The sequence below is a fragment of the Muscardinus avellanarius genome (genome assembly GCF_963383645.1).
Source record: "Muscardinus avellanarius genome assembly, chromosome: 12".
NCBI lineage: Eukaryota > Metazoa > Chordata > Mammalia > Rodentia > Gliridae > Muscardinus > Muscardinus avellanarius.
In genome coordinates this window covers 4,934,242-4,950,155 of record NC_137798.1, presented here as the reverse complement: position 1 = coordinate 4,950,155, position 15,914 = coordinate 4,934,242, and the positions used below count along the sequence as shown (strand labels likewise).

General features: G+C 44.8%; 1 protein-coding gene across 1 annotated transcript in view; it reads right to left on the bottom strand.

Annotated features, from left to right (window-relative positions):
- Positions 1-10,951: 10,951 nt before the first annotated feature.
- The window catches only part of LOC308271549 (outer kinetochore KNL1 complex subunit KNL1-like), a gene marked incomplete at both ends in the record, with an annotated part of 28,239 nt that continues 23,276 nt past the window's right edge, over positions 10,952-15,914 (bottom strand). The window contains 4 exons of the mRNA XM_080707950.1: positions 10,952-11,066; positions 13,669-13,791; positions 14,458-14,576; positions 15,138-15,247. Of these exons, the coding sequence (XP_080564076.1) occupies positions 10,952-11,066; positions 13,669-13,791; positions 14,458-14,576; positions 15,138-15,247 (467 nt within the window). The remainder of the gene's footprint in view (positions 11,067-13,668; positions 13,792-14,457; positions 14,577-15,137; positions 15,248-15,914) is intronic.

Below are 15,914 nucleotides of genomic sequence, written 5' to 3'. Positions count from 1 at the left end.
GTGTGTGTTATTGGGGATCAGAGGCATTTTACCTCTGAGCAATACCTCCAGCCCTATTTTTTTTTTTGAATTTTGAAATTGAGTTTCACTAAGTTGTTGAGGGCCTAAGTTGCTGATGCTGGCCGCGAACTTGTGATCCTCTTGTCTCAGCCTCACAAGAACTGGGATTATAAGCATGTGCCCCCATGCATGGCTACTTACAAATAGTTTTGCAACTAATCTCTGAAGAATTATTGTTGATCCTCCTATCCACTGGTTCTACATGGAGAATTCAATGAATTGTGGATTGAAAATATTCAGTAAGAAAAAAAAAAGTAAGACAGGTGTGGTGGCGCATGCTTGTAATCCCAGCATTTGGGAGGCTGAAAACTGGAGGATTGCGGTTCTCGGACAGCCTCAGCTACTTAGTGAGGCCCTCTGCAACTTAGTGAGACTCTCTTTCAAAATAAAGAAAAAAAAATAGTTCTGGGGATGTAGCTCAGAGGTACAATGCCCACTGGGATGAATCACCAGTACCACAATAAATAAACAAATAAACAGTTGCGGCTGGGTTTAGTGGCACATGCCTATAATTCCAGTGTTTGGGAGGAAGATACGGGAGGATTCTAGGTTTTAAGCCAGGCTTAGTAATTTAGCAATAATCTATTTCAAAATAAAATAATATAAAATGAAAAAAAAAAAAAAGGGCTGAGGGCTCAGGGGTGGACTTCTCTGGGGTTCCATCCCCAATGTAGCTCTTCCTTCAACTCTCCCCTCCCAAAATGTAACTCTTCCAAACAGGTATAATTTTATTTCTTATTATTAGTCCCCAAACAACATGGTATAACAACTATTTACATTTGCCTTGTATTACGTACTATAAGCAATCAAGAGATGATTTGAAGTATAGGGGGCAAGCCGGGCGTGGTGCGCACGCTTGTAATCCTCGCACTTGGGAGGCTGAGACAGGAGGATCGCGCAGGTTCAAAGCCAGCCTCAGCTACTTAGTGAGGCTCTCAGCAACTTAGTGAGACCCTGTTTCCAAATTTAAAAAAAAAGAAAAAAAATATATAAAATAGGTCTGGGAGTATAGCCCAGAGGTAGAAAGCCTCTGCGTTCTACCACCCAGTACCCCCCCCCAAAAAAAAAAGTATAGGGGGCTGGGTATGGTGGCATAGCCTTGCAATCTCAGTACTTGGGAGGCTGAGACAGGAGGATTGAAGGTTCAGGGCCAGCCTTAGCTACTTAGAGAGGCCCTCCGAAATTTAGACACTGTTTCAAAAGAATAAAAAAAATAGGGCTGGCATATAGCTTGGAGGTAGAATGCCCCTGGGTTCAGTCCCCAGTACTGCAAAAATAAAACAAAAATAAATAAATAAAATGCACGGGAGCCTAATGGTGGTGCATGTCTGTAATCCCAGAATTTGAGAGACTGAAACAGAAGGATCATAGGTTTGAGGCCAGTCTCAACAATTTAGTAAGATCCACAATAACACAGAGAAGACCCTTTTTAAAATTAAAAAAGCAAAACCAAAAAGGGCTGGGGGTGTAGCTTGGAGGTAGAATGCCGGAGGGGTCAAACCCCAGTACTAGAAATAAATAATATTGACCTGAAATCACATCAGACGTTGGAGTAGGGGCTGGGCGTGGTGGCACAGGCTTGTAATCCCAGCATTTGAAAGGGTGAGACGAGGATCACGGTTTGAGGGCAGCCTCAGCTACTTAGTGGGGCCCTTTGCAAATCAGTGAGATTTTTGTTTCAAAAATAAAGACTAAAAAATAGGACTGAGGATGTAGCTCTGAGGTAGAATGCCTTTGTGTTCCATCCTCAGTACCGGAAAAAAAAAAAAAAAGTTGTAGTAGTAGGAAGCTGGGTGTGGTGACCCAAGTCTGAAACAGCCTCAGCAAGTAGTGAATCTCAACCTAGCAAGAACATGTTTCAAAATAAAAATAAAATTGGGCTGGAAGTGTAGTTTGGAGGTAGAATGTCCCTGGGTTCAATCGCCAGTACCGAAAATGAGTGAGTTGGAGCGGGGCAGCCTGTAATCCTAGCACTCGGGAGGCTGCGCAGGGCGATGGCAGGTCTGAGGACAGCCGCGGCAACTTAGGGAGCCCCTGTTTTGAAAAAAATGTTAGTTACCATTGGGGAAAATGTCGGGCAAGGGGGAAGGAGGCAGGCGCAGGCTTGTGCCGCCGTTCCCCCGACGTTGGGGCTCTGGGGCAGGTAAGCCGAGGGCTCGACCGCGGAGTGGCAGCACCCCGACCCGAGCATTCCCTGGGCAGCACACCGACGGCGTCCACGCTGGAGGATGAAATGATCTTTTCTGCGGCTGGCGGTCGGTACTTTGTAAGCAAACACACGGCCGTGGGAAGGAGGAACCAGGAGTTCAAAACTCCGGCTCTCCAGGAACAGCGGCGACTGCCGCCGGCCGCGCTTCCCCGCCACGCCCGCGGGTCGGCGCGAGCGCCAGGTCCGGGCTCCCGAGGCCGGCTCCGGGCCCGGCGGCCGGGCGGCGGGGAGGCGGCCCGGGCGTGCCGCTCCGCCATCTTCGTCTCTGGGGAGGACGGGCGCACTCACCCGGCCGCGCGCTCCTGCTGGGCCCCGCCGGCGCCGCCTGCGTCCGCCCCTGCTCGCCCCTCGCCCCGCGCCGCCAGCGTCGCCACTCCACTCCTCGACCCCGCCGGCCTTCAGCGCGCGCCCGGCGAGCTCAGCCGCGGCGCGCTCCTCAGGAGAGCCTCCCGGCGCCGCGCCCTCTCCGCCCGCGACTTTCGGAAATCCCGCCAAGGCCCGGGCAGCCCCGCCCCGCCGGCGCCCCGCCCCCCGGCCGCTTCCGCCCGTCGCTGGCGGAGGGGCGGGCCCGAGGAGCTGGGCCCGCACGAGGCCTCCCCGCGCCCTGACGACGAGCGGAGCGCGCCAACTGCTGCCTTCTCTTCACCAGAGGGACAAGTCCAGGAGGACGGGGTTGGGCAGGGTGAACGGGGGCGGTCCGCCGGGACTACACCTCCCAGGATGCACCGCGACGAGGACCACACCCCCAGGACGCACCGCCACGAGGACTACACCTCCCAGGATGCACCGCGCAGCACTTCCGGGAGGTGCTCCGACTGGGCCGAGGTGTTTCTTTCGTTAGCGTTGACTCTGAGCCCCCGGCTTTTTGGTGGGTCTGATCCTCCTACTCAGATTCCCAGAGCTCCAAAAACCCCAGGTTTCCAGAGCTCCATAGACTGAGCTGAAGACGCCGGAGGAAATGAAGCCGGGAGCCTTGCGTGGCGGCGTGTAATCCCAGCATTTCGGGGGCCTAAACAGGAGGGTCGCAGGGTAGCGACCAGCCTCAGCTACTTTATGAAGCCATCTACAACTTAATGAGACCTTGTTTCAAAGTAAAGAAGAAAAATAGGGCTGGGGGTGTACTCGGAGGTAGAATGCCCCAGAATCCCATCCTTACTACTACAAAAATAGAGTGAAGATGGGAAATGGAAGTTTCTCTGACAAAAGGGGAATTGAATTCGTGTGTGTGTGTGTGTGTGTGTGTGTGTGTGTGTGTGTGTGTGTGTTGCTGGGGATTGAGGGGCATTCTACCTCTGAGCTACACCCACAGCCTAATTTTTTTGTTGTTTTTGCGGTACTGGGGATGGAACCCAGGGGTCTTCTACCTCCGAGAGACATCACAGCCCTATTTTTTATTCTTTATTTTGAAACAGGTCTCACTAAATTGCAAAGGACCTCACTAAGTATTAGCTGAGGCTGTTCCTGAACCCCGGTCCTCCGGTCTCAGCCTCCCAAATGATGGGATTTCAAGCGAGCGCCACCACACTAAGTAGCTGAGGCTGGCCAGGCACCTTGATCCTCCTGTTTCAACCTCCCAGCACAGGGATTACAGGGGTGAGCCACCACACCCGGCAGCCTATTTTATTTTGAAACAGGCCTCACTAAGTTGTGGAAGGTGTTGCTGAGGCTATCTGCAAGTCTGTGATCTTCCCATTTTAGCTCCCCAAATTCTGGAATTATAGACATGTACCATCTTGCCTGGCCTGGATTTATTTTTTCTTTCTTTCTTTCAGTACTGGGGATTGAACTCAGGGCATTCTACCTCTGAGGGTTTCACTAAGTAGTAGAGAGCCTCACTAAATAACCGAGGCTGGTCACGAACTTGATCCTTCTATTTCAGCTTCCCGAATACTGGGATTACAAGAGTGCACCACCATGTCTGGCTTGCTCCTGGAATTTTTTTTTTTTTTTTTTTTTGGTGGTACTGAGGGTGGAACCCAGGGGCTTTTCTACCTCCGGCTATACTCCCAGACCTATTTTATACTTTATTTGGAAACAAGGTCTCACTAAGTTGCTGAGAACCTCACTAAGTAGCCAAGGCTGACTTCAAACCTGTGCAATCCTCCTGTCTCAGCCTCCCAAGCACTGGGATTACAAGTGTGCGCCACCACGCCCAGTGGAAATTTTGAAACTGGGATTTAGATTCTAGTCTAGTGTAAACCTAGGACTGACTTTCTTTTCCTTCCTTCCTTCACTCCCTCTCATCCTCTCCTTTTTTTCTACCTGGGATCGAATCCAGGGGCATTCTACCCCTAACTACATCTCTAGCCCTTTATTATTACTTTTAAATTTTGAAACAGAATCTAAATTGCTGAGGCAAGGTGGCACATACCTAATCCCAGTACTAGGAAAGTTGAGACAGGAGGATTCAAGGTTGGAGGCCAGCCTCAGCATTTAGACTGTTTCAAAATAAAAAATAAGTCGGGCGTGGTGGCGCACGCTTGTAATCCCAGCATTTGGGAGGCTAGGACTGGAGGATCACGGTTCGTGGACAGCCTCAGCTACTTAGTGAGGCCCTCTGCAACTCAGTGAGACCTGGTTTCAAAATAAAGAATAAAAAATAGGGCAGGGGGTGTAGCTCGGAGGTTGAATGCCCCTGGGTTCCATCCCCAGACCCGCAAAAAAAAATAAAAATAAAAATAAAAAATAAGCCAGGTGTAGTGGCGCACACTTGTAATCCCAGTGCTGGGGATGCCTAGAAAGGAGGATTGCACTGGTTCAAAGACAGCCTCAGCTACATATACTCTCAGCCACTTAGTGAGACCCTGTTTCCAAATAAAGTAAAAATAGGTCTGGGATTATGGCCCAGAGGTAGAAAAGCCCCTGGATTCCACCCCCAGTACCACCAAAACAAATAAAAATTTAAAAAATTAATTAAGTAAAAAATAAGAAGTGGGGCGTGGTGGCATGCTCTTGTAATATCAGCATTTGGGAGGCTGAGACAGGAGAGTAGCGGTTCACAGACAGCCTCAGCTACTTAGGCCCTTTGCAACTCAGACCGTTTCAGAATAAATAAGCCAGGCGTGGTGGCGCACGCTTGTAATCCCTGTGCTTGGGAGGCTGAGATAGGAGGATCACTCAGGTTCGAAGCCAGCCTCGCTGGCTTAAGAGATCCTGTTTCCAAATAAAAATATAAAATAGGTCTGGGAGTGTAGTCTGGAAGTAGAAGGGTTCTATCTCCAGTACCACCAAAAAAAAAAAAAGAAAGAAAAGAAAAGAAAAAACTGGGCTGGGGTGCCTCTCGGAGGTAAAATGCCCGTGAGTTCCATCCCAGTACCACACACACACAAAAAAAAGGATTTAGGGTGTAGGCCAGAGGTAGAAAACCTGAGTTCAGTCCCCAGTATTGCGAAATAAATAAGCAATAATGAACTTGGGGACAAGACAAACTAAATTTTATACTAACAAATTGGCAATTAGGATATTTATAAACATAGCCAGGTGTGGTAGTGCGTGTAATCCCAGCATTTCAGAGGCTGAGATGTGAGGACTGTGGTTCATGGACAGCCTCAGATTCTACTCAGTGAGGCCCTGTGCAACTCAGTGAGACCCTATTTCAAAATAAAGAATAAAATATAAGGCTGGGAGTATAACTTGAGGTAGAATACCCCTGGGTTCCACCCCAGTACAAAAAAAAAAAACTGTAGTTGAAAAATTGTGGAGGCAGGTATGGTGATTATGAATGTAATCCTAGTACTTGAGAAGCTACGACAGCATCGCAGATTTACAGCCAGCCTCAGCAACTACATAGGGCTGACGGTGGGGGCTGGGATATAGTTCAGTAGTAAAGCATTTGCTGCGCATGCAAGAGGCCCTAGCTTCAATCCCCAGCACGACAAATAAAATAAAATAGGGCTTCAGCTGGGGCTCAGAGGCTGAATGTCCCTGGGTTCAATCACCAGTGCCACACATACATACAAATTGGGTATATGTAAAATTTCAAAGCCAGCGGCAGCTTCTTAACATGACTCTGTTTCCTAAGTATATAAAAAGGGGTGGGGCTGTGGCTGTAGCTCAGAGGATCAATCCCTAGGACTATTTTTAAAAAGTTATTTTGCCGGGCGTGGTGGCACATGCTTGTAATCCCCGCGCTTGGGAGGCGGAGACAGGAGGATCACGCAGGCTCGAAGCCAGTCTCAGCTACTTTGTGAGGCTCTCAGCCACTTAGTGAGACTCTGTTTCCAAATAAAGTATAAGATAGGTCTGGGAGTATAGCTCAGAGGTAGATAAAAGCCCCTGGGTTCCACCCCCAGTACCACCAAAAAATAAAAAATAAAGTTATTTTACACTTGGGTATGGTGGCACAGGCCTATAATCCCATTGAGCTGGGAAGCTGAGGCAGGAGGACCACAAGTTCCAGGTCAGCCGCGGCAACGTACTGAGACCCTATCTCAAATTTAAAGAAGGGCTGATAATGTAGCTCAGAGTTCGTAGAACACTCCTGGATTCAATCCCCAGTACCATTAAAAAGTTTCTCCCAGCTCTTGGGGCCAGAATGTTGAAAAACGGTTCAAAGTGTTAAATCAAGATGTTGAAAGAATCGTATGGCATAGGGATAATCTGGGGTTGGTTTTTTTTTGCCTTTTCTGGTTTCTAAACATCTCTACATTCTTTGGCTTGATACCCTTCCCTCCATCTTCCAAACCAACAGGCACATCATTCACCTGTGCCTCCATCACCACACCTCCTCAGATTCTCGTATCTGCTTCCCTCTTAAAAGGACCCTTCAGTCAGGTGTGGTGGCACATGCCTGTAACCCCAGTACTTGGGAGGCTGATACAAGAGAATCATGGGGTTGAGACAAGCCTCAGCAACTTGGCAACTCTCAGCAACCTAGGAAACCCTGCTTGAAATAAATAGGTAAATAAAAAAGGGCTGGGATCTTGAGAAAGAATACCCCTGCGTTCAATTTCCAATGCCACACACAAACATACATTAGAAGAATGCTTTCAATTCCAATACAGAATAGTTTCGTCATCTCGAAATCCTTAACACAAATACATTTACAGTGTCACGACTGCAATATGAGGCAACATTCACAGGCATCAGAGAGGACAGCGTGGGAGTCCATTATCTGCCCGCCAGACGTAGGAACGGACAGGTAGAGAGACTGGAGTAAATGATAATGAAGGCATTGCAATCAGTGGGGGAATAGGCTATATTAAATGGTACTGGGATTAACTGCACGGCCATCTGAAGAAAGAAACATAGATCCATGCCTCATACTTTGTTAGGACAAACAGACAAAATGATAAAAACTGTAAAGTATTAAACTATAAAAATTCTGCCGGGCGTGGTGGCGCACGCTTGTCATCCCCGCCCTTGGGAGGCAGAGACAGGAGGATCGCGCAGGTTCGAAGCCAGCCGCGCACTGGCTTAGGAGACCTTGTTTCCAAATAAAAATGTAAAAATAGGTCTGGGAGTGTAGCCCAGAGGTAGAAGGGCTTCCAGGAACCCCAGTACCACCAAAAACAAAAAAAAAACTGTAAAAATTCCGAGAGAAACTATGACCTTTACAGTGGGAAAAATCTAAGTAGGACACAAATCACAAAAGCTATAAAAACTGATAGAGTTTATATCTTTAAATTTGGGGATTTGTTATTTTTGTGGAAGTACGGATTGAACCCAGGGATATCCTACTACTGATCTACATCCCTGCCTTTTAAACTGTTTTATTTTGAAACAGGGCCTTGTTAAGTTGTGAAAGTTGGCCTTGAACCTACCATCCTCGGTCTCAGCCTCCCAAGTTATTATTTTTCTTTATATTTAGGTCCTGACAGATCTTAATCTTATCTCATTTTTCAATTAGATGAATGGTCCTAGAGGGAGGTTTCTTTGGTATATCATCAAAGGTCTACTGGATAAAGGTAAAATATTCTTCACAAAGAGATACAACTTATAAAAGATTCCAAGCAATAAACTTATTTTAATAGTGCAAAAATACTCTGCTTTTCAATTGGTAAAACAAAACAAAAAAACTTATAAAAAAGGTTAAGAAAATAGCCAACACTTTAAACATAGAAAAATACAAATACTCATATAGATATTACAATTTTGTACTCTAAAACCAAGAAAACAGAAATCTCCATTATAAGCCAAATCATTCTTGGGATCAGGTTCTTCCAGTTATCAAAATGCACAAAACTAATTTGTTGAGACAACACAGAAGGAAAAAAATGTCCAAAAGAAGGAAAACAAGTTTTATGGGAAACAGACCAAACTTAAAACTTTAAAAAGTTTTTAAAGGAGTTTATGAAAATAGGGAATATCTAACATCTTGGTTTTTATACCAAATGAATTTTTGTTAACTTTTGCAGGTTAAAAGGTCATGTGAGCCTGTTGTGGTGGCACACGCTTGTTATCCCAGCATTTGGGAGGCGGGGGAGGATTGTGGTTCAAGGACAGCCTCAGCTATTAGGCCCTCTGCAACTCTATGAGACTCGGTTTCAAATAAAGAATAAAAACAAAAAAATCATGTGATCTTTTGACATACAGCTCAAAAGTAAAAACTTGTTAAGTCTGGGCAAAGTGGTACACACTTATAACTTGGGAGGCAGAGACAGGAGGATCACAGGTTTGCAACCAGCCTCAGCTACTTAGTGAGACACTCCACAACTTAGTGAGACTCTGTTTCAAAATAAAAAAGGATAAAATAGGGTGGAGTGGGGAGGAGTTCAGAGGCAAAATGCCCCAAGGTTCCATCCCCAGTACCACCAAAAACCAACAAAAACAACAACAACAAAAACCTTTTAAGAAAGAAGAGTGCAGCCAGGTGTGATGGCACATACTTGTAATCCCAGTACTTGGGAGGCTGAGAAAGTAGGATTGCAGATTTGTGGCCAGCCTCAGCTACTTAGTGAGGACCTCTGCAACTTAATGAGACCCTGTTTCTAAATAAAGAATAAAAAATAGGGCTGGGAAGGTAGCTCAAAAGTAGAATGCCCCTGGGGTTCAATCCCCATTACCTCAAAAAAATAAAATAAAAAAGGGAAAAGTGCATGGACCCATAGGACTTTCATGTGATCCTAAAATAAATAACAATCTTTAAGACAAACTAGTTTAAAAGTAAAAATATAGTTTAAAATTAAATATAAAGCCAGACGTGGTGGCACACGCCTGTAATCCCAGCATTTGGGAGGCTGAGACCGGAGGATCTCAGGTTTGCAGCCAGCCTCAGCTCCTTAGTGAGCCCTTTGCAACTCAGTGAGACCCTGTTTCAAAATAAAGAATAAAAAATAGGGCTGCGGGTGTAGCTCAGAGGTAGAATGTCCCTGGGTCCCACCCCCAGTACTGAAAAAAAAAAATTAAATATAAAAGAAACAAAAATTATCATAACTAGGATTTGAATGAAGTTAGGTAAAAATGATTTCATATTTGTTTAACTCATAGATAATATTAGTCATTTGCTAATCAATGAATATGCTTACTATGTGTAAGGGGAGGGTGAGGCTTCAGGATTTAATACTAACCATATAAATTAACATCATCAGAAAAATTTTACTAGTTTATTATTGCCAGAAAGTAGTATTTTGGATGCTATATTGTTTGAAATTATTTAATAAAAGATTGAAAGTTGCTGTAAAGCATACTTGAGAAAGATGGAAACTACACAGGCAGAGGCATACATTTCCTTACCACAGCACAGGCACAAAACAACATTCATATATTTACATGTATGTACTAGGTTAAAATGAATTAACTTTCCCCAGAAACACTATAGAATAAATAGCAAGGCCCCAAGAAAAGATGGCAAACATTTCATTAGCTGAGTGCTACTGCCTTTCTCCCCCCCCCCCCCCTTGTGGTACTATGGAATGAACCCATGGGCATTCTATCTCTGAGCTACACCCCCAGGCCTATTTTATTTCTTTTATTTTGAAACAGGGTCTCACTAAGTTGCGGAGGGCCTCACTAAGTTGCTGAGGATGGCCACGAACCTGTGATCTTCATCTCAGCCTCCCAAGTACTGGGATTACAAGCATGTGACACCACACCTGGCTACCTTCTCTCAGTAGCATTTCTGAAATGGAGAAAAAGCAGGATGAGTAATTTGTGGATATGCATATTTCTTTTTATTGTTGCTGACATAGGGTATTGCTATGTTGACCAGGCAGGTCTTGAACTTCTGGGCTCAAGTAATCGTCCCACCTCAGTCTTCTAAGTATCTGGGACAACATTGGTAGCTGTGAGACATATTTCTACTCAAGAAATAGCTGCTAGGAAGAATCTAAGCTTCCTAAAAATCATAGCTGTATATATGGGGAATAGCTGTATGTATGTTTTTGTCAGTGGCGATACCTCTTCTACTTTAAAGTTACTCCTTATAGCTTATACTAAAGCAGACAGCACCACTTTAGTGGGACCTCTTTTCTTTTAAATTTTTCTTTTAAATTTTTCTTTTAAATGTCCTTCTACTTAACCTTGGGTACGGGATGAGCAAGTTGCTATCAGGTTATCTGATGCCCTTCATTATTTCTGACTATAGAGATTTCAAAACTGACCAATTATATTAACTAAAACATCATCAGTCAGAATTTCACTTGACTTCCAGAACCTATAGGCAAAGGTTAAATAGCAATGAGACCCTGACATAAAATTACTAAGTGCACTCTTGTGTGGTTGTTACAGCTGCGGTCCATGGGTCTAGAAGTACAAATGGCGGCTCTGAAGGAGATCTTGGTAAATTTGCTTGACTACATTCTTCAGGTAGTTGTCCTCTAATGGCACTTTAGATATAATGGCAGCAATTTCATCTTGACTGGAAGGAACAAAAGGTTAATTAATTTTGGGAGGAAACTTTCTTTCTTTCCAATTCAGTGCTACTCATATTCTTGGTTCAGTCTCCCAGTTTACTATGAAACATAAATGGACATTTTTGGAAATAAGTAGGGTGTCTAGTTGAAATGGGATTCTAAAACAAGACCCAAGAACCAATTCTCTATATAACTGTGAGGTATCATAACCTTATTATCTAAGTGCTCTCCTCCTTCCCTTCTTTTTTTTCTTCCCTCCTTCCTTCCTTTTGTGGTACTAGGTACGGGGCACTCTACCACTGAGCTAAACATCTCTAACCCTTTTTATTATTTATTCATTTTTAGTTAGAGATAGGGTCTCACTATGTTGCCATGTGGTCCTCGAACTTGCCATCTTCCTGGCTTAGCCTCCCCAGTCACTAGAATTACAGGTGTCTGCATTGCACCCTAGTTGCTTTCTTTAGCTATAAAATTTTAAACTCCTGGTGCTTGCTGATGGACATCTTCCTCATCTTCCAATATGTTAGTAGTGTGTCTAAAATACAAAAAAGATCACATCCTCGTAGGAATGAGACATCTATAGGTCTGACTTCACAGACTGAGAAAAGTATCTTGAATGCATAGATTTTAAAATGCTGATTGTGTTTTTTAAGGCCATAAAAATCTGGGCCAAGCTTATGTAAAATATTTCCCCCTTTTTGGGGGGGTGGTACTGGGGGTGGAACCCAGGGACTTTCTACCTCCGGGGTATACTCTCAGACCTTTTTTATACTTTATTTGGAAATAGGGTCTCACTAAGTTGCTGAAAGCCTCACTAAGTAGCTGAGGCTGGCTTTGAATCTGTGTGATCCTCCTGTCTCAGCCTCCCAAGTGCGGGGATTACAAGTGTGCGCGACCACACCTGGCAATATTTCCCTTCTTGATTCATCTTTTAGGTAGGAGGGTTTAATATTTGTGTGTGTGTGTGTGTGTGTGTGTGTGTGTGTGTGTGTGTGTGTGTGTGTGTCTGGGGATGGAACCCAGGGGCATTCGACCTCCGAGCTACACCCCCTGCCCTATTTTTTATTCTTTATTTTGAAACCGGGTCTCACTGGGTTGCAGAGGGCCTCACTAAGTAGCTGAGGCTGTCCGCCCGGCTTAGGTAGGAGGGTTTAAAAAGTGAAGCTAGAGCTGGGCGTGGTGGTGCACGCTTGTAATCCCAGCATTTGGGAGGCTGAGACCAGAGGATCATGGTTCATGGACAGCCTCAGCTATTTAGTGAGGCTCTCTGCAACTTAGTAAGCCCCTGTTTCAAACTAAAGAATAAAAATTAAGGCAGGGGTATAGCTCGGAGGGCAAATGCACCTGAGTTCCATCCCCAGACCTGTACAAAAAAAAAAAAGTGAAGCCGAAGCTGGGTGTGGTGGCACACACTTCTAATTCCAGCATTCGGGAGGCTGAGACAGGAGGATCGCGGTTCACAGACAGCCTCAGCTACTTGGTGAGGCCCTCTGCAACTCGTGAGAGCCTGTTTTGAAATAGAGAATGAAAAATAGGGCTGGAAGTATAGCTTGGAGGTAGAATGCCCCTGGGTTCTATCCCAGTACTTGTGAGGCTGAGACAGTAGGATCATGAGCTCAAGGACAGCTTCAGCAAAGTAGATCCTGTTGCAAATCCACCACCACAACGACCACCATAACTGCCAAAAAGTGAGATAGGGCTGCAGCTCTGAGGAAGAATGGCCCTGGTTCAGTCCTCCATACTCCCTGGTAAAAGAGGAATAAGCTCTCTGCAGTGAAGTCGGAAAGGAGTAGCATTAAGCTCTCGCTCATAACTTGCTGAACATGTCGAGGAATCTTCTGAATGAAACACCAAAGGTGAGAGTAGCTGGCATTGCCCTGTCCCGTGGAGCCCTCTTGGGCCTCGATCTCCCCAGCCCTAGTGGTTAGTTGAGGGTCTCGTGCAGGAGGGAGAGGGCGACTCGACCAAGGAAAACGCTGCAAAGGATGCTATGTGCACGTGTGAAACGACCAATGGCAATGTCAGAAACAGGGAAGGGGAGCACGGGAGTGAGTGGGCTCAAGGGGAGCGTACCAAGTGCGGAATACAAGTGTGTCCTATCGCGCTGATCCTTTAGGTTGTACAATTATAGTGCACCAGGAAAAGGATATTTAAAAACAGTAAGCCAAGTGTAGTAGCACATGCTTGTCATCCCAGAACCTGGAAGGCTGCGACAGGAGGATTCTAAATTTGAGGCCAGCCTCAACAACTTCATGAGACCCTCCACAGATTAGTGAGACCCTGTTTCACAATCAAATAGAGCTAGGGGTGTAGTCAGAGGTCGAACATGCCTCGGTTCAATCTCCAGCACCAAAAAGAAGGTATGCTGAATGTATGGCTCAGGCCTATAATCCCAGTACTCAGGAGGCTAAGACAGGAGGATCACAGGTTTGAGGCCAGCCTCATCATCTTAGGCCCTCAGCAACTTACTGAGACCCTATTTTGAAAGGGGGGAGGCGTTGCTGGGGATGTAACTCAGAGGTAGAACGCCCTTTGGTTCAATCCCCAGTAGCAAAAAAGAAGTAGTAAAGTGGTAGTTGAGAGTCTGATCGTGCTAGCTCTACATACCCAGCGTTCCCAAGGTGATTTTGGATGATGAAAGGTAAAGGGACCGATGGATAATGGGCCGAGGGAGAGAAAGTTATCTCAAACTTTGCAAATGCTGTGGAGCTGGAGAATAAAAGTCTCAATCTGTAAAAGATAAGACCTGCAGTTAAAAATAGGAAACAAAATTACACTGCAACACCAACATATTTTCCTTTTACACTGGCAACATGAACCTTGGGTACATGTTATTTCTTTTCTTTATCAAACAAGAAAGGTAAAATATCTACAAGGATTATAATGGTGGTTTTTTCATTGTTAGTCATGAAACACATTAATAAATTATTTTAATAAGCTCATGACTAACTGCTATTATGGGTTAAAATATATTTCCCAAAATTTATGTGTTGAAGTCATCGTAACCACCAAAACCTCAGTGTGTGGAAATCAGATCTCTGCGCACTTAATGAGTTAGCGTGAGGTTCTATAAAAGCAGGGCAGGCTCTAGTCCAGGATGACTGGCCTTCATAAATAAAGGGGACACCTGGACACAGGTGTGACAATGAAAGAGCACCACGTGAAGACGACGGCGGAGACCAGGGCGGTGCATTTATGAGCCAAGGAATGCTAAAGTTACCAGCAAGCCACCAGAAGGCAGGAGAAAGGTTGAGAACAGATTTTCTCTCACAGCTCTTAGAAACCAACCCTGACCTCAGACTTCTGACCCCTGAACTGTGAGACAATAAACGTCTCTTGCTTTAGCCATGAGCTTGTAATACTTTGTTACGGCAGCCAAAGGACTAATGCACTTACTCAGCATTATTTACATCAATGTCCATTAGGTTATAATTTGGCCCCCATCTTTTTAAAAATTCAATCTCCTCTCCAAGGAGTCGGCAATGTTTCACTATCACTGAGAGTTCTTGAAGCATCTGAAAAGTAGAAAAATTGATAAAATTATTAAAAGAATTAGATATTTAATGACTTTGTTATAAAGATCTCAAAGAAATTAAACAACTGAGTCTATCCTCAGGATACTATTATATATTTAGAATTTCAGTTCTGCTTGTGGGAACAGATAGTTGGGAATTTTCCTCCTTTTTTTTTTCCATACTGGGGATGGAACCCAGGGACGCTCTACCTCCATTTAAAGGCAAAGGGCCTCACTAAGTAGCTGAAGCTGTCCGCGAACCACCATCCCCCTGTCTCACCCTCCCAAATGCTGGGATTACAAACGTGTGCCTGCAAGTTCATCTGGAAATTTCCCCTTAAATACTTCAATCAAGCCAGGTGAGACAAGGAGGATTGTGGTTCTCGGACAGTCTCAGCTACTTAGTGAGGGCCTCCGCAACTTAGTAAGACCCTGTTTCAAAACAAAGAATAAAAAATAGGGCTGGAGGTATAGCTTGGAGGTAAAATGCCCCTGGGTTCCACCCCTAGCACCACTAAATAAATAAGCAAATAAATAAATAAATACTTCAATCAGACTTTACCTTGGGTACCTGATGCTGTGTTGTACACTTCTTCCTCCAGGATTCCTGTTCCTCAATGTACTCAAATATAAGCTTATGAACTAAAAGGGAGGAAGGAGGAGCTTTATCCTCTGGTAAAGAAAAAAAAAAATCAAAAGCAGGGTATTAATTATTGTTCATATATTTTTATAAGCTAAAAATATCCTCAAATTACCAGGTGCATAAGTACCATCTTGATTTTTAACCTCTAGCACAATCAGAACATTATATAGTGAATATAAGTCGTTTCTACAAAATCTCAAACCTTTATCACATAAACAATAGCATTTGTCGCCAGGCGCGGTGGCGGACACTTGTCATCCCAGCACTCGGGAGGCTGAGACCGGAGGATCGCGGTTCGCGGACAGCCTCAGCTACTCAGTGAGGCCCTCCGCAACTTAGTGAGACCCTGTTTCAAAATAAAGAAATAAAAAATAGGCCAGGGGGTATAGCTCGAAGTCAAATGCCCCTGGGTTCCATCTCCAGACCCGTAAAAAAAAAGGGAAAAAAGAACTGCATCTGTCTAAAATCATGGGTTTCAACTTACTATGCACCTGAATATAAATCCTGGCTTTCCAGCTGGGTACGGTGGTGCATGCCTGTAATCCCAGTACTTGGGAGGCTGAAACAAAGGCTTACAGGTTCAAGGCCAGCTCCTACAATTTATCTAGGGTCTCAATAAGTTAGTGAGACCCTCTTTGAAAAAAAAAAAAAAAAAAAGCCAGGCGTGGTGGCGCACGCTTGTAATTCCAGTATTTG